This window comes from Vespula vulgaris, chromosome 2, assembly GCF_905475345.1.
Source record: "Vespula vulgaris chromosome 2, iyVesVulg1.1, whole genome shotgun sequence".
Classification (NCBI taxonomy): domain Eukaryota; kingdom Metazoa; phylum Arthropoda; class Insecta; order Hymenoptera; family Vespidae; genus Vespula; species Vespula vulgaris.
In genome coordinates this window covers 12,196,866-12,216,270 of record NC_066587.1, presented here as the reverse complement: position 1 = coordinate 12,216,270, position 19,405 = coordinate 12,196,866, and the positions used below count along the sequence as shown (strand labels likewise).

The 19,405-nt window shown below is 38.8% G+C and overlaps 1 protein-coding gene across 5 annotated transcripts in view; it reads left to right on the top strand.

Annotated features, from left to right (window-relative positions):
- The window catches only part of LOC127072710 (inactive histone-lysine N-methyltransferase 2E), a 397,888-nt gene that overhangs the window by 288,180 nt on the left and 90,303 nt on the right, over positions 1–19,405 (top strand). For all 5 annotated transcript variants that reach the window (XM_051013347.1, XM_051013345.1, XM_051013344.1 and 2 more), the window contains one exon: positions 11,498–11,675. In XM_051013347.1, the coding sequence (XP_050869304.1) occupies positions 11,514–11,675 (162 nt within the window). In that variant the 5' untranslated portion in view covers positions 11,498–11,513. The remainder of the gene's footprint in view (positions 1–11,497; positions 11,676–19,405) is intronic.

Below are 19,405 nucleotides of genomic sequence, written 5' to 3'. Positions count from 1 at the left end.
TTTTCGCTCGAAAAATATTCAGGTACTCCCCATCTACCTACCTTTATCTCTTTCTCTTATCTTCGTTTTTTAAAACGTTACCGATGAACCTTTTAAAACGTTAAATTCGCAAGTTCACTCGATATGATTATTAAAACTATCTCAAACTCGGATATCGGATTGCAAAATTTAGCGTTTCATTTTATATAGAATATGTTTCTTTAATAAGCATTATAAGTCTATTCTACTTATAAACATTTCTTTCTTATAGAAAAGTAAGTCATGAAGCGTTAAACGTTGTGATCTATGTATAATATATCGAAATGAAAAAGAAAAAAATATATGAAGAAAAGAAAAGAGAAGAAAAGAAAAAGAAAAAGAAAAAGAAAAAGAAAAAAGGAAAAAGAAGAGATTTGAAGCTAATAGTTAAATAGCGTACAACTATGAGAAAGAAGTAGAGTAGGAGGAGGGACTTTACGGTTCGTTGCGTGTCACTGCAGTGGAAACACTGGCGTTGCTCGTAACGCGAAAAAGGAGGAGGAAGAAGAGGAAGAGGAAGAAGAGGAAGAGGAGGAGGAGGAGGAAGAAGAGTGAGAGAGAGAGAGAGAGAAAGAGAGAGAGAGAGGAGATACAGGATACGTACGCGCGTACACCTCGCTCAAATCCCAGCCGTTATAATTTCGTTGTCTTTTGAATTTATCTCCTGCAGGCTCCCAGCCTCCCAGCCTCTCAGTTTTTCTTTTTTTAAGTGGTGAGTGTAGGTAACGTTTGACGAGCACGTTGAGCGAGGGATAAAAAAAGGGTGGGGAGAAAGTGAAGAAACAAAAAAGGCAAAAAAAAAAGGAAAAATACAACCAAAAAAAAAGAAAAAAAAGGACGAAGAAGAAGAAGAGGTGGGGGAGGAGGGTGAACAAAATTATTCATATAAAGGGCGCCTTGCCAAAGAGATAATATTTGAACGTTTCGTTTCATGGACCACCTAGCTAATGAACATATTTACGGATTTAACATCATGAAGAAGTAAAATGAGAAAGAACGGAGAGGGATGTGATGATGGTGATGATGATAGCGGTAGTGCGAATGCATTTATTTTTAATTGCTCGTTTCATTCGTCCAAATTGCATTTCGTGAAGAATGAGTCTGAAAAATTCAAGGAGCTACTCTGTTTTTTTTTCTCCTTCTTGTTGACTTTTCGTGCCGATTTCAAAAAGCGATCCTCGGAATTGATCGATTTTTTGTTTTATTTTTCTTTTCTTTTCTTTTTCAATAAAACGTTGAATAAGTGGAGAGAGAAGGGAGAACTATTCGAGGTAGAAAACGAATTAATAACCGCAATGAAAGTTCATACAGTGCATTCTCCACGTTCTATTATGACTTTCTTATGACTAATTAGAATGTGGTATTTTTGTTAACTAATAAAAAGAAGGGTAAGTGTATGAAGAAAAGTTTCACGCGTTTTTTTTTTTTTTTTAAATTAATTTATCCGTCTGTTCTTTTTCATTTTCACTATCTTTTTCTATGCTTTCATTGTTCTTTTAAACTTGACACATCTCTTTATCAAATTATGCAATTATTACTGATTGGTTAAATATACACGTGTTTATCGTTAAGAAATTTTCAATGGAACGAATGTTATTTTTTTTTGTTTCTCTTTCTTTCTTTCTTTTCTCTTTTTCTTTTTTTTTCACCGACTTTCGGAAAAGCTAGGCTTTTCCTTTTATCCGAGATTAAGAACGGGAAATACGCGAAATATTTCATGGGAAAGGATAAACTTCGTAGCTTTAACAGAACGGAAGAAGTTTCGGATACTTAAGGAACCTCCAAAGTTGCGTTCTCTCTCTCTCTCTCTCTCTCTCTCTCTCTCTCTCTCTCTCTCTCTCTCTCTCATTGAGAAAAGGAAGGAGTCCAACAAAACATTTCGTAGTATATACATACATACATACGTACGTACGTACGGAATGTCCGATGTTCAGAATAGCAGAAAGCTCAAATTCTGATTATTCTGCATATCTCAAAAGGACAAGCCACATGTCTCGCGATTATGCGAATTGTTATATCCGTTAAAATTCATTGCAGAGCTTGCGTTAATGGAAATCAAAGTCGGTAAGAATTTAAAGAAAATAATGAAGAATAAAAAAATCATTCAAGATTGTTTGACCTATTTAAAGAGGGGAAAAAAAGTCATGAATTGTGTAATAATCGTATTTTTTATTTCTATCGATCTTTTCATCCAATTGGATCTTCTCCACCTTGTTCCCTCTCTCTTCTCTTTCTTCTTTGCATCCACTTCAGTTCTCGAGGAAAAGTTGCGGAAGATTCTCGATATGCGCTAATACGCGTGCCAACACAAGAACAAGCCAACTGGTATCTCGAAGGGAGTGAAATAATTAGCCCGCGAGTGGAATTTCGGTTGCCGACCGCTCGAAAGTGGAGGATTAGTTCAAAGCGAGTGAACGTGAGAGAGAAAAAGAAAGAGAGAGAGAGAGAGAGAGAGAGAGAGAGAGAGAGAGAGAGAAAGTGGGAGGGAGAGAATTTCGGAGAAGTAATAGGGAGAAAGATAGAAAGAGAGAGAATTTCGGAGAAGTAATACAGAGAGAAAGAGAGAGAGAGAGAGAAGAGGACGTAACTTTTCGGAGGTTTTGAGCAGCGTTCGAGGTTAGTTCGAGCTAATCTGATTACTTAACGTCGGAACTTAAGAGCGGCAGAACGCGTCTATGGTGCGAGAGAGAAAGAGAGAGAAAGAGAGAGAGAGAGGGAGAGAGAGAGAGAGAGAGAGAGAGAGAGAGAGAAAGAGAGACGGTAGGACGTGAGGCTATACGGGAGGAGGGAAGTTTCCCTTGGGATTAAAATGACTTAATTTAAACTTCGTCCCTTCGTCGCGAACGGCCGTATAAAACGACAATCTACTGATTTTCAAAGCCACTTTGAAGGGACCAAGGGCCCGCATTTAACGAGAGCTAATTCGATGTCCCGCGAGCGTGCAGTATAAAAGCGGAAAGCGTCATCTATGTGTACTTTTCTTCTCTTTATATTTTTCTCTTTCTTTCTCTCTCTCTCTCATTTTTTCTCTCTTTCTATTTTTCTATTTCTTCTCTATCTGCTTGCAGTGGAGATATTTCCTTTCGCGAAATCGAACGAACGTGTTTAAATCTTGAATATCGAAGAAAGAAAACCATACGAAATCGATTTTTTCTTTTCTTCTTTCTTTCGCTTTCTTTTTCTTTTTAAAGAAATATAGCGAAATATAACCTTCGTTTTTCTTTTTATATATTTTATCCATTTCAACGTTCGATATCTAGTTCCTTTTTTTTTTTTTTTTTTTTTTTAATATTTCGATCATGTAAAAATGTTGCGCGTTGCAGTTTTAGAATTAGTCGATTATATCTTATATTATATAAAAACAACAAAATGCTGGAGCAATGACCGAGGATAGAATTCCGCATAGGGTGAAGGAGTATTTTATAGAAAAACGGAGAAAGGAGCGGCGTCCATTGCGAGAAGAAATTCCAGAGAGGATTGCTCTCTCTCTCTCTCTCTCTCTCTCTCTCTTTCTCTATCTATCTATCTCTCCCTCTTTTCTCTTTCTTTCTCTCATTGTACCATCGCCACGATAGGACGCGCGTTATGAAATTTCTCTACTTCTTTAAATCCCATTCCGTTTCATTGTATTTCCGATCCAGCAAGCTCTCCTGTAGGTTTCGACCCTTTTTCGTTTTCTTCATCGCCATTTTCCTCCTCCATCCTTTTTCATCTACCAAACCGAAGATAGACATGGATAAGGCACAACGAATGTCACGTTTCAGCGTTTACAAGATATCATGTCGAAGGGTCACATGCAGTAATAATCCTCAACGAATTTTATATCCTTTCCTGTGCTATCTCGATAAGGACTGACGTTATATATATTTTTTATCGAAAATCGTTTCTACCGTGAAATGTAAAATTTAATGAACGATGTCTAGTAATAATCCCATGAAAAATGGATAATTTGAAATCGAACAAATTATTTCGTATCGTCGAACGTGTTTCGGTAACGATTAATTCTATTCCACCTACGGCGAGTATTATTAATTATACACGTGTACTAATTATTATTACTGATAGAAATTATTAATTAGCAGTAATAAAATCGTTCGATGTAGGAGAACTCGTCTTGCTATTGTCAAAAATATTAATTCTCATACGAAAGTTTCATGGGAGACGTCTAATAAATCGCAAAGAAGTCAAAAGTTGAGAGAGAAACAGAGAGAGAGAGAGAAATAAAAAGAGAAAGAGAAAGAGAAAAAGAAAGAGAACGATTCCCAGGACACTTTAGTCTAGCATGCGAGATAAAAATTTCGCAACACGTATAACCCATTAGCCACAGCGCGAATCGAATTAGCAAAGGCGTCTCGCTAAACTCACACGAGTAGAAAAGGAGGATTGTGGGGGTGAGAACAGGGATAGTCAACAACAGAGAGACGCATGCATGCACGAAGAAAGGAAGGAAGGAAGGAAGGAAGGAAGGAAGGAAGGAAGGAAGGAAGGAAGGAAGGAAAGGCGTTGCATTGTTGGCATTTTCATAATGAAATTACGAGTCGCGTCAGCTACTCTTGTCCAACGACGACATAGGGACGTCGCGTATCAACTCACGTGCTCTTAACCTGTCACTCTTTCCCACGACAAGGACGACGTATAAACGTCGAGATAGAGATAGAAAAAGAGAAAGAGATATGAGAGAACGCGTGATTTCGCTCGAATTTCGCAAACGTAGGTGAACGTACCACCTGGTTCCGAGAATAGCGAATGAAACGGAGACATCTCGGTTCGTTTTTCGCTTTTCTCTCCAATTCGTTTTTCTTCTCTCTCTTTTTTTTTTCTTTTTTTTTCTTTTTATTTTTCTGTCTTTCTACCCGTATAGTCGTCCCTGTACGCTCGTAACGCTTAATCAGCCAAATTTTCAAGCTACCCCAATGCTGTTTCTCGCGATAAAGTTCTCCTTCCTTACGCTCCTGTCACGCACGCGCCAAAATTTCGTGACCGGCTCACGTATGCTCGAATTACGAAACATATTCTCTCTCTCTCTCTCTCTCTCATTTACATAGGTATTTAAATACTTGAATATTATCATTCGTAAACTTATACGAGCGTATATGCGTTCCAAGCTCTTATTAATAATTGTAGTTTTGATCGAAAGATTAATCATATCGATCTTTTCTATATCAATTCGAAATCTTCATATCTAACCTATCAAATATTAACGTTAGTGATACGAAGCTGGTTTTGGAGTCGGAATCATCACCATCTTGCCTTTCTCTCGTTCCCTTCCATTTCTCTTCTTTTAATTCAACGACGAGGCGCGAAGAAGTCTGAGAAAAGAGCTGTGAAAACAAACTAACTCGGTGAGTTTATTTTTTGAGGCTTCTCGCGTATACCTACAACGATATATATATATATATATATATATATATATATATATATATATAAAAGCGTCGCGTGGCAGCAGCCACCTCGAAACTTTTCGAGAGCCTCCATGCTTTAAAATGCAAAGGGGTATTCACCGGCGTTGTCGTTTTTACGTTTCTCTCAATTTTTGTTTATAGAAGGAGACGCGTTACCCTTCTTTGCATTTACTCTATTCCTGTCTGTAGAAAAAAAAACCTGAAAGGAAAGTATGGGAAATGACGCAGAAAAAAAAAGAATTGAAAGAAAAGAAGGATATCGAATATATATATATATATTTTTTTAATCGGCTTTGCAGTTTCAACGAAAGGAAAGATTATTTCGATTCTCTAACGTTTCCCCCGACGCGGCAAAGTTTCTCCATTAGAATGCGTGGCCGAACGTGGAAAACCACGGGCCATCCGTAAATCCAAAGCCATTTTCCATAGAACGAGGGAAGAACCTCGGCCAATCCCGTTCCGGACAGTCGATTCGCTCGGTCGACCACTTGGAAAAAGTCCGACCACTTTACCGATCCCCTTACCACCTCGCTCGAAAGCCCTTCTCCACACCCTACTCCCTTCTCTTCTCTTCTCTTCTCTGCTCTGCTCTTCCCTTCCCCCCACGATCGTTTTCCACGCTTTCGTGAACCCTTTCTTCTCTACTTCGAGTCTGCAACTTTCCAAAGTGGATGAAATTGTATCGGTGCGCGAGGATACGCTCTTCCAACGAATTTCGTATAACGATGTAAGCAATTTTCCGTGGTCCAGCGAGAGAAGGGACATCGTCATCTTCAACGTCCTTTGATATCACTCGCGCATATAACCGTGAAATTAATTACCAACGACGTTTATACGTTCATCCGATTAATTATTACCTTAAGCTTTCGGTAAATTACTCTCACCCGTAACACTTTTAACATACACACACATGCCCGCGTATGTATGTATATATGTACGTATGTACGTACGTATGTATATATGTATGTATGTATGTATGTATGTATGTATGTATGTATGTATGTATGTATGTATTCAAAGTTACAGAGAGAAATTCATGAAAATCGAGAAAATTTTATGGAACGCTCGGAGCAAGATCCTTTTTACGTTTCATTTTACGAATCAAATTACGATGACAGGTGAGGACGCATCCCGTCGATTCAAGAGCAAGTAACGTTAGAAAATTTTTCCCTCGTGTAAAATATCTCTCTTATCGTTTTAAATTGTATTCAAAACTAGCTTCTACGTTTAACCATGTATCATTGAGACACGTCTTATCGTATTCCAAGGCCGAAACTTTTATCCTTCGAACGATGTTGCTAAGCGAGAGGAAACAAATTCGCAAGTGATGTTCCAACACTTTACCGCGATTTAAACGTGAAAAATTCGCTCGTCGGTGCGGAAAGACTGACTCGACATCATAATTTCAATGGAAACACATCGTTCCCAGAGCGTATAGCGATAACTAGTTGTCGCGTGAGAAAACTTCGTGAGACGGCATTGTGTCATCGGTTTCATTGAACTCTCTCTCTTCTCTCTCTCTCTCTCTCTCTTTCTCTCTTTTTATCTTTCTTTCTATCTGTCTGTCTGTCTGTCTGTCTGTCTGTCCGTCCGTCCGTCCGTCTGTCTCACTCTTCTTCGTTTCTTTACATCCGGCTGGCTTGACTCTCGTTTCGCGTATCTCTTCATTACTTGGAAATTTCAAAGATAATGGGACGATGTTTTTGTGGAGTGCCAGCTGATTCCCTCGATGTGTGTGTGTACGTGTGTGTTAATAACTCTTTCATTTTCTTCTGAGTAAGAGAGTAACCGTAGACGGTATTGTGACTTCTTGTTAAACGAGAGATAATTTTTAACGGAGTAATCCCATATTTCTTTATTCGTGTTACTTTTTATATCTGGGATTTACACGATCGTTTTCTTATATTTTTTGTTCTCTTCTTCTTCTTCTTCTTCTTCTTCTTCTTTTTCTATTACTACTACCTCTACTTCTTCTTTGGGAAAGTAATCGAAAAGATTAAAGATCGTTTGAAAAGAGATGATTTCTCTCTTCGAATACTTTCGATTTTTCGAGTTTATGCGCTGGATCAATCCTTTGAATTTTACTCTAAACTCTTGAATTTTTCCAAGATCTTTATTAGATGTATGAATCTAGAGAAAAGAATATGAAAAACAAAATTCTTTCCATTCATCAGAATAGTCTCGAAAGTGTTCTTCGAAGATCGAGCAAGACGAATGGACGTTAACGTTAAAGCACACACGGATAGTTCAGAAAGAAAGAAAAAGAAAATACGGAAGAGTGAATAGGACGATGAAAAGAGGGGAAACTGCATAAATAAAAATCATGCCAACTGGAGATTTGATCCAGACCGAATCGAAGTTGGAAAAGAAGCGTGTTTCGGTGGCGCTCGTTCGGTTGGTCCTTCGTGCTTCGCTTTTTGCATGTGAATGAGAATTCTCCCTCTCTTACTTCTTAGTGAAAGGTGTATGGAAGAGAGATCGAGAAAAAGAGAAAGAGAGAGGAAGCTCCAGAGGGTTCCTTCGCGAGCGTGAAAGTCGGTTAAAGCCGAGAGGAGTCGAACCAAGCCGAGCCAAGAAGCAGAACGGAAGGAAGGCTGCATTTATTAAACTGAGCGCAGACGTGCAGCACTATCTCTATCTCTTTCCTTCTCTCTCTCTCTCTCCTCCTCCTCCTCCTCCTCCTCCTCCTCCTCCCTATTCCCCTCTTTCTGGCACACCCGCGACGATTTCGATGTGTGTCCCTCTCTGTGTTTACCTGCGAGTTTGTGTGCGTGCGTAAAATAGTACCTCGATACCCTCTTCATCACCGTTCTTTTCTCTTTCTTTTTTCCCTTTCTTTCTTTCTTTCTTTCTTTCTTTCTTTCTTTCTTTTTCTTTTTTTCTCCCTTTTTTTTTGTTTTTTCCCTTTTTTTTCTTCCATTCCATCTATCTCTCTCACACTACCATCTTTCCTTAACGCGAGCAACGAGCAACGTACTATGTACATACATACATACATATGTACGTACGACGTACGTACGTATATACATACGTATATATACATACACATGCATACCACCCTCTCCATTCTTTCCAACGAGTTCCATCTTCTCACGAAGTCGTTCGAAATTGAATGCCGGCGGTCGACTCGACGATTCGACTTCTGCCTCTTCAACTTTTACGTTTTCTCTTTCTTCATCATCTTCTTTTTCTTTTTCTTTCTCTTTCTCTTTCTCTTTTCCTTCTTTTTTCTTTCGACTCTGTTGTTCCGACTACGCTTTAAAAAATTCTCCGATAAAAAAAAAGTTCGATCCGACGACAGAAATCGAACGTAGTTTCTTCTTATTCTTTCTTTTTAAGAGCGTAACTTATCTCTCCTACAATTGAATTTTTTGCTTAGTAGATTCATTATCTGGTTTGATCGTAGAAAGAGTCACATCGTTTCTAACGTATTTCTGCCGCTGTAATCCTAGATAATTCTCTTAACCCTTCCAAGAGGCAGAGAATTTCCGCGTTATCGTCGAGAAATGGTCCAGTTACAGCCACAGCAGCAGCAACAGCAACAGCATCCCTGGCTTTGGGCCGCGATACATGGCCACACGATCGACCGTTCCAAACTATTCGTCGAAGGCTTCGTTTAATCGTTCGCTAGACTGGAGATACCGAATCGTGTTGTTCGATTATAACGAGCACTTGGCATACCAACGCTATTGGAAATACAATAGCAAGGAGGGATTTGAAACTCGAGGGTAGCCTTCGCTTTGTTCGATACATTACCACCGTTAATTTCGTTTTACATTAGGGTTGTTGAAAGTTGCTTTGAACAACGTCTTCTTCATCAGATTTTCATGAGAAAACAAGATATATTTCATTCTATTGAAAAGCAGTAATAGATGTATCTCTTTCACTAAAAGAAAATGTAAAAAATGGGAGGTTATCGTTGGAGGTTTGAAAATTTATTACTTAATAAATCGCATAGTCACGTCCAATCTTGGAATCAACGATATACCCGTCGAATCGATTTTGTAACGTAACCTCTTGAAGCGCATATTGCCTCGCTATAAATTACCACGGTGATTGCTTCGACATAAGCCCTGCTTAGAGGTTTAAAGTTCCCATTTCGAGAGAATTAAACGATGGTTAGTAACACGGTCCTCTTGAAAATGTTCAAGAAACGAGAAGAGCGTTCTAATTTTAGGTAGATACTTTTCATTTTCTATCGTAACGAGAACGAGATAAATAAGGTATTAATAGATAGAAATGAAAAGTGATTAGCAAGAATAATTATTATCTTGTAACGATCTACTATATAACGATGTAACTATATATAATAGTTCAACGTGAATATGACCAGAGAAAACGAGGCTGGATCCTTCGTCAAAAAGTTCAAACGAGCGTCGAACCGAAAATTGACCCCAGGCCGATTGGCTCGGACGTTTGATAGTGTACGCATATGAGGAGGGTGGTCTCGCGAGAGGGGTAGAAAACAATTAATCAACGGTATACGGTTTTCCCCGTTTGCACGCTTCGACGAATGATGCGAGAGGAGAGAGAGGAGAGAGAGAGAGAGAGAGAGAGAGAGAGAGAGAGAGAAGAGAGAGAAGAATGGTAAACGAGGGATTAGAAAGAGAAAGAGGGTAGAAGTAGGCGGTTGTGGGGTAAGAGGTGCAGCGTGACTGATTCATTATGAGACTGTAATTAAGTCCTGGGTATTAGCATACCGACAACGTCGGCTTTAGCCCTCTCCAGTCGGCACCGACTGGAACGACTTGACCTGGCCCGAGGGCAAGGTGCTTCCTATGCTAACGAGATCGTCCCGTGCACGCCGCTACAGCCACGTTGGTAGCCCAGAAAAACTGCGCATTTACTCGCGCGGTGTCGAGCGAATCCCCACCAACCATGCCAGAAACACCCATGCAGCCAACATTGCCACCCGTTATACGAGTTATACCGGTACGACTATATTCCCGACCATTAGGAGCCGCTACCAGACGCGTATCTCTTAATTAGCCGGCGAAATCCACTCTGGAGGCGCCACCGCACGAAAATCGTACCGTTATCAATTCACCCCCTGGACCACCACGAACTTCTACGGTCAACTTTGTCTATTCTGGTTTTTTTTTTTTTTTTTTTAATTATATATGTATTTTTTCTATGTTTTTTATTTTTTTTATTTTGCCTTTTTCTCTCTAGGTTTTTACTGTCAGATTTTCTTTCTCTACATCTCGAAACGTATTCATGAGACTTAAAAATGATTGCAACTTTGATTCTCTAGAATATCCAGAATAGAGGTCACCGGGATTAACGACTCTATTTTATCGATCATTGTTACGTTCCATCGTTCAACTATTTTATTTTTCTATCTCTTAATTAATAGCTTTGCAACTCTTGTCGTACGTGATACGTACATTCACATATACACACACACACACATCTATATACGTGGAATTGCACGTGTCTCTATCTCTTCTCCGTCTCTCTGTGTGTACGAGTACTTGAGATACCAAGCTGATTCCGCGTCGGTGGAATCAAGAGTTCTCGCGAAACGTGTTTTTCCATCGATGAGGACGACGTTATTGGGCTATCGGAAAAATTTTGCCGGCGTTCTACTTCCACTTTCTCGTGGTATCAAGAAGTTAAAACGATCCCTCATAAAAATCCATCGTTCGGCCAAGTTTCACCGAGTAGTTATCTAAAAGTCTGCAAGGACCATCGTTCTCTTCCATCTTGTCCTCTCTCTCTCTCTCTCTCTCTTTCTCTTTCTCTTTTTCTTTCTCTTTTACTGAGTCGCTGCGTCATCTTCTTGCCAGTGGCGAGCGAAAAGATTTATTTGCTCGACATTACGAGGACGAACGGAGCAACGAAATTTACGGAAAGGAGGCAAAACTTTTACTTCTCCCTTCTTGTTTCTTCTTTTTTTTTTCTTCTTTTTTGTTACTTATTTTCTTCCTTGTTCTCATCTCTCTTTCTCTCTCTCCCTCTCTCTCTCGTCATCGTCGTCTCGTCGATCGATTAATAGTCTCTCTCTCCCTCTTGTACACCTCACCCATCTTACGAAATAAGATTAATCAAACCGCGATTTTCCTTCCGCTTTTCAGCACGCTGAGGTGGAGGATGGAGGAGTTGGAGACGCTGGAGAGTACGGAGTGCCCGGAATGTCCCGGGCCACCCCCTGAGTTCCGGTTGCCACCACCCCCTCGACCACCTTTCCTCACCGAGGGTACTTTCTGTTCGGAGGCACCCCTAGCTGAGCTCGAAGACTGTGTTGCCATTCCGGTAAGTACTCTTTATCGATGGGCTTTTCGTTATTGTCGCCGTTCTTTCTCATTAACTACGCTTATCAAGACTTTTTCTTTCCTCGATTTATAACTAAATTTCGTAGTAACGCTCGTGAAAATGCTATAAAGGGGGAAGAAAAGAGAAATATTTTGTAACGAAGCAATGAAATATCTAAGCAATCGATTTGGAGTTATAGACGAACGAATTTCAAGAATAAAAAGAAAGAAGTTATCTGATCTTATCGATCTTCTTAGCATCGTCTTATTGAAGCGAATCCTAAATTTTATATTGAATTTTTTAGACGACAGTAACGTTTTCAAGTGCTTAAGTATTATACATGTTCTTTGAGATTTTTATTAGGAATGAGATTAAGAAAGAAAAGGGTGGGCTAAGAGTTCAATTACTTGAAAAGAAGAAGAAAAAGAAAAAAGGAACAAATTCCAAATTACCAGAAATTATCATTTGGAATGGTTATATATATATATATTAATAACGTACATACATACATACATGTGTACACACACACACACACGTGTGTATATATATATTGATATATTATATATATTAATTTTATAATTATTATAATATATATTAATATATTAATATTAACTTTTAATATATATATTAATTTCTCAACGCGTTTATTGTAAATTCTTTCTTTTAATACCAAGATTAATTCACTTCTCTCTCCCTCCACTCTCACCGATCATACGATGTCTCTTAACGTCGAAACTTTTCTCCAGATCGACAAATCGCCTTAGCCTGTCGGCGTGTGCGATTTGTTAATACTCGATGTAGTTCTGAAACGCGAAAGTAGGAGGGGGAGAGGGAGGGAAGGGGAGGGGGAGGGGAGAAGGAAGTAGATGGCGAGGAAAAGGTTTCAACGTAACATAGTTCGCGCGCTATGCCGTCCGCGTAGACTCGTCGGACGCTCTTCTACCGGCTTATATCGATTTCTCTCGGTCGATGCTCCAGGCAGACGAGTTATATCTTCTCCCATTTTCTCTCTTTCTCTTTCTCTCTATCCCTATCCCACCTTCTCTCTTTCCCGTATCAACGGGCGGAGTATTTGCCCGTGGTATTCGGGTATTCATGAGCAGGTACATACGAGAATCCGAAGATCAACGATGCAAGCCACCTGGGAATACTGAAATTCGAAGAAAGAGCGATAGAGATGCTGGAGTTGAGTGTATGTTTGTGTGTGTTTTTGTATGCACGTGTATGTATATGTACGTACGTGTACACGTGTGTGTGTAAGTTAGCGTCTATCTAGTCTAGCGCTGGGAACAAACGGAAAAGGACTTCGAGTTACCTAATAAATCGTATCATCTCAGCGTGTTCGACTGGAAACCATGGGCAATTGTAATGCGGCAAGAATTCGACGGATCGCTTCCGTGCCACCGAACGGACTATTATAATACGAAGTTTTAGTTTTGGAATTCCGCTCGTGACTACGATACGTTTGAATCCTTTCTCTTACTCTCTCTCTCTCTTTCTCTATCTATCTCTCTCTCTTTGTCTCTCTCTTTGTTCAATCCTCTATCCAAAAAGGTGTCGTAACTCGTCGTAGTATTCAGCCTCTCTCTCTTACTGACTATCGTACGAGATATGCCGACTAGCTATCTATTGTTCTTGAAACTTTCTTATTCTCTTATTCCTCGAAAGAAAATACCTGCTGAAGATATTCGGACTTAGTAAAATTAGAAAAATAACCAAGTGGTTCATCGTCGCTGATTTCGATCAGTTCTTTTTTCTTTTCTTTTTTCCAAGGGCATCTTTATTTTCTTCGTTTTTTACCTTCCCTTCGAGTAATTCTTAGAAGAAGGGAGATAAGAGAGAATTTTTTTTTTCTTTTTGGTAAAAGAATTTCGAGATTGATGCTCCGTGTGTCCTTAAAGTCGACGTAAACGTTCTTATCCGCTAATAAGCCTGTACATATATTCCACTTATATATATATATATAATCTGTGTGTATGTGTGTGTGTGTGTGGAGGGGTTTGTGTTTATCTATAATTGGTCGAAAGAAGTAAATAACCGCGAATGAGAATATCGTTCGTTTTATCGGTCAGTTCGAAGGAAATAGAACGAATCGAAGAACGGTTAGGCCGATCGATCGTTCGATCGATCGATCGATACTCGGAACAGGTGGCGAAGAAGAAACGATAGAAAGGAATAGAAAAGAAAATGGAGATGGAGCAATTCGGGGGTAGGTGCGGGCGTGGAAGTGTTGAGAGGGGAAACTCGAGCAATCTACCGTTTCTCGATTCGTATCGAAAGAACTCGATGGATTCTAGAGCTTCTTCTCTTCACCCAGTTTCACCGAAGAACCGGCATCTCTTGAATTCAATAAAGTGAGAGAAAGAAAGAAAGAAAGGAAGAAGGAGAGATAGAAAAAAGAAGGAAAGAAAAGAAAAGAAAAAAGAAAGGAGAGAGAGGGAGAGAGAGAGAGAGAGACAGAGCATCGGGACCAGCATCGTCCACCTACGTTAATCGCCAAAGCGTCGTTTACCTTCTCCAATGTAGAAATCTTCATTAACGGGAAAAAGCGCTCGTATATTTCGACCGGTACGATCGTCTTTATCTCTATTTACCTCTTTTATTTCTATCTTCTTTCGTTTCGTTTCTTTTCTTTTCTTTTCTTTTCTTTTCTTTTCCCTGCTTTTTTTTCTTTTCTTTTTTTTCTTCAATCTTAATCCTTTTCGATCTTAACGAATCGTATCTCTTCTTAAAACATTCATGTATACTTTATACAAACGTATGTTGCGTCTTCTTGTTTCTTCGAATTTAAGGATTTATTTCGATTGGAAATTTCGAATGAACCAACGCCGTTTTTTAAACGACTCTTATGTAAATAGAATAAAAAAAAAGAAAAGGAAAAGAAGAGAAAAAAGGGGGAAAGGTATTTCTTAAACAAGTTGGGGACTGCCTTTAGGATTCAGAATTAAGAAGGAAAACGATTCAACGGATGCATTTGTATAATCGACTTTTTTGCAAGATTCTAAAAGTTCCAAACTCTTGGTGTGATCTAAAAAAACAGGGCTCGTAAGTTAAAAAAGGAAGGAAAGATGAAGAAAGAAAGAAAGAAAGAAAGAGAGAAAGAGAGAGAGAGAGAGATAGAAGGAGAGGGAGAAATAGTCAAGATGAAGCTAGAATTGGAAAAGAATTCCGATTAGAGAGTAGGACGCGTGATCTTTTCGCGTGGAACATCGACAACAACTTCTCTCACGTACGATAACTTTCGAATAAGTTTCCGAGTCTTAACAGTCTTTTAAAATTCTTTCTACGTCTTTTCTCGTGACGATGAAACGTGATATTTCATGTACGAATAAATCCTTATTGCTAATCGATCGATAGATATCACTATCTATCCATCCATCCTTCTATCTATATGTATATATTTTTCTCAACTTAGTTACAATTCTTTGTATCTTAAACCTTTCACTAGTAGTAACGATGGAAACTAAAATAATGAAATATAACGATGACGAATAAATTCGTTTCTCCTTTCATCAACACGTTTCTCGCAGTTGATAAAAATGAAATCATATGACTAGTATTATAGACAATCGTTTTACTTAGCATACTAGAATGTAAACAAAGAAACTTTCCCCCGATCAGTGGGATTAAACAGAGAGAGAGAGAAATGGAAAAAGAAATGAGAGAAGAAACGGAGGAGTAGCAACAGTAGTAGTAGTAGTAGTAGTAGCAGTAGCAGTAGCAGCAGCAAGATTTTGATGTATAGAGTTTTCGGTGCAGGGGTGATGTGGAGATGTTAAAAAAGTGTATTTACTTTGACGGGCGCCATCCTTCCGTCGGTATCGTTTCTCTCTCTTTCTCTCTCTCTCTCTCTTTTTTTTTTTATTATTTTTATCTCTTTATCTCTGCCTTTCTCCTTTTTTTTCGTGCTTCTTCAACATCCTCTATCTGTTCCTCTTCTTATCCCACCTCAGTATTCTCCCTCTTTGAACCAAACACGACGAACAAGAAGAGATACAAAAACTGTAGGTACCTATTAATAGAGAACACGTGTCTCTCTCGCACGGCTCAACGTAGCGCATGTATATACCGACGGAGTCATTATCGCTCGACGATTTTACATCATTACGCGTAATTGGAGACCCTCCCAACGACGACGACGACGACGACGACGACGACGAAGACGACGAAGACGACGACAACGACAACGTCGCGTTCCATTCCGTTCTTCGACCGACACTCCACTTTTCGCGACGTGCTCCACCTCTTCCTTTCTTTTGCGTGGATCCACGCCTTGACTCGTTTCTCTTTCTCTCTCTTTTTCTCTCTCTTGTTCTCTCTTTTATTTCTCTCCTCCTTTCTCTCTATCTTTCCGCCTACCTCGCGGTATGACGATAACGAAAGGAAAAAGGAACGAACCGCTCTCTTATTCGTAATAATTAAAAAGTCTGTGGGCCCGTCTCGACGCGTCTCGCGTGAAAATAATCGTGCTTGCTCGGGTCCCTTTGTAAGGATATTTTCTTTTTTTTTGAAGAGTCGCGTAAAATTTCGACATATAATAATTGTTTCAAAAGAGTTCCCTCTTACACCCTCTTCCCCTTCGCAAGGATTTCTTTTTCTTTCTCTTTTGATTTTTTCAACGAGTTACGCTCAGCTCTTTTTATTTATTTATTCTCTTTTATTTTATTTCATTTTATTTTTTTTATTACTTTTTTACTTTTTTGTTTCTCCACTTTCCCTCTCCTTTGCCGACTTATTTCATATTTTAGTTTTAAACGTTGTATTACGTTTAAACGCTTTAACCATAGAGATCGTAACTGTATTTTCTCCGTTCGAGTATCGTTCGATAATTGTGAATTATCATCGAAATCAATTTCATTTATTTCATTTATTTCGACCTTTGAGTTTTGAACGGAAGAAAATATCGTTTTGAAAGTATCTTTAACGACAAGAGAACAAACAATGAACGGTAAAACAATATTGAAATTTAACGCCTATTCATGAATCAGCACCGTGTTTGGTACGAGGATAACGCTTCGAATCCGGGAAGTGAGCTTAACCAAAATCCGCGTTAATTCCACTTAAATTCACGTAATCCCGCATTAAAGCTAATCGATCTCGAATTCATGCACCCGCTATATGAGGAGCCGCTACCGTGTATAATTACACTTCGCGTCGCCATTATGAGAGATTTTAATACACCTCGACCCATTGGAATATTATGACTACGCTTGAACGAGCGAAATCTTAATAATTACCTAATATTCTAATGGATAAGACGCTAGCTCCATGCTACCGGCAAAGTAACGCATACACATTTATATAGATTCACGAACACACAGATGTATGCTTTCTATAACGCGTTACACACACACACATATATATATATATATATATACACATAGAAAATGTAAGATGTGTATATATACACGTAGATATATTTAACGGAGCGCATGCAAATCCCTGTGTGCTTCGAAGGAAATCCCTCGTGGTTTTTGTGTCCTCTCATCTGGCTTTACGGGGCGTTAAATGCATCGGGCGTCCTTAATTGAATTCTCTCTCTCTCTCTCTCTCTCTCTCTCTCTCTCTCTCTCTCTCTCTCTTATTCATTCTCTCTCTCTCTCTCTCTCTCTCCAGCCGGTGTCGCGGTATATACCAAAATGGAGTAAACATCTTGAAAATTGTTCTTTTCCAACAAGAAAAAAAAATGACAACGGATTGGCCAATAGAAATAGGGAAGAGAAAAGAAAAGAAGAGAAGAGAAGAGTGATGAAAAGAGAGGAATAGAGAAGAGAGAGGGATGCGAAGAATTAGAGCGATAAAAGTGCCTTTTTGCTCTCGATTTAACGACTCATAGCGAAAATAGTGGCGGTCGCTTCACGCACTCTCTATCTTTTTCTCTCTTTTTCGCTATCTCTCTATCTATCTCTATCTATGTATCTCCCTCGCTCTCTTTCTCTTTTTTTTTTATTTTTTTTTTATTTTTTTTTTGCACGTTCATTTAACAACTCGTACCTCGTGAAACTCGAGACTGCCGAGATTTTATTACAAAAGGAATACTCGCCTTTACGGCTGGCGAGCGATAAAACGACGCGTTACTTCGTGTCGATAATCGTGTCGCGTTAACGCGAATCCCCCTTAACGACGTACAGGTTTTCTAAAGATCCTCGACAATTAGGTTGTTTAGCACGAGTAATTTGATCGTTACATGTATGCACGTAGATACCTATCTTCTTACAACCTACACGTGTTCGGATATCGTTACGATTAACTAACTCGATCGATGATACCGATAATAAGTTCTTTGAGCTTTTACATAGAAATATCCGGTTAAACGTTTTCCGAGATTTCATCAAAGGAAGAGAGATTTATCAGAGGGATAGAAGAAGGAGGAAAGAGAGAAAGGAAGAAAGAGAAAGAGAGAGAGAGAGAGAGAGAGAGAGAGAGAGAGAGAGAAAGATTGAAACCTAAAACAGAACTTTCTTCTCTTTTTCGACATCAAAGTAATTCTGCAATAATATACATTGAGCAGGGTATATCTTGATGAATCTTCTCTTCTCGAAAATAACAAATATTTAGAAACAGACAGAGATATGCAGAGAAGTTATATTGGATGTTCTCCAAAGCGCACGCGTATAAAATAATGCGTGTTGTGCTCACGAAAAAAAAAGGTCCTCGCTTCTGGTAACGTGGGCAACCGTCCCTCGTGGTTTTAGAGAGAAAACAATTTACGAGCGGAGGTTACGAGCAAGGAAAGCACACCACTCTCAAAGAGAAGAGAATCCAAGATAAAGAGAAAGAGAGAAGAGAATGTTCTAGGACGACGAGAGAGAGAGAGAGAGAGGGTGGCAAGAAAGGGAGGAGGAGTAATTAAAAAGCACTGAGCGGATATAGAGTTTCTGTATGTCTTCTCGAGTTTATTAGACGGCACCTGCAGGCTTATACATTGTTTATTAAAAACCATCTCCACTTTATTCTACGGCATTCCATATCCTGTGTTTCTGCTTTGTAATATGTCTAGGTAAATATATTATATATAGAGAAGTAGGTATGCATATACATACGTATATACGTATATATAATAAATATATATATATATTTATATATTTATAAATCTATTTATTTCTCTATAAATGAAAAAATATATATGTATATATATTTACATATTTGTACAAATTTTTAATTTGCATAGATTCGTAATGTTTAAGATACTTGCGAAAGCACATGTAAAAGATATACGATAAATAGATAATACGATTAATACGACTAACGCGATAAATTGTCGTTAGAAGATAATTAATTTGATTATCATATTTTACCTTTTTGTTTCTTCATCTTATAAAATCGAACATAGTAGGTAAATGTTTCCGGGTGAATATATTATATCCTACCTGTGCCTGCCTATTTACAATTAGGAGGTAGGAACAACGGTTAAGGCAAGTCAAATCGAAACGACCCGAGCAAGACGACGCGATGTGCTCTCGTTTCCGTTTAACTCGAAACGGCAAAAGTTTAGATTAAGTCGACGGTATAATGCGACAAGTGCTGGCAATTGGACAAGTTTAGATTTGAGTTACAGTACCGCTCTACGATACACCTACGTACACCTAGTACACATTCAACCATCATCCCACCTCACGAGATGCATCTTTCTTTCTCTTTTCGGGTTCTCGCTAAGATGCAATCATTTTTTCTCTCTTTCTCTTTCTCTTTCTGTTTCATTCTCTTACTTACTCGTTTTAAATTACCTC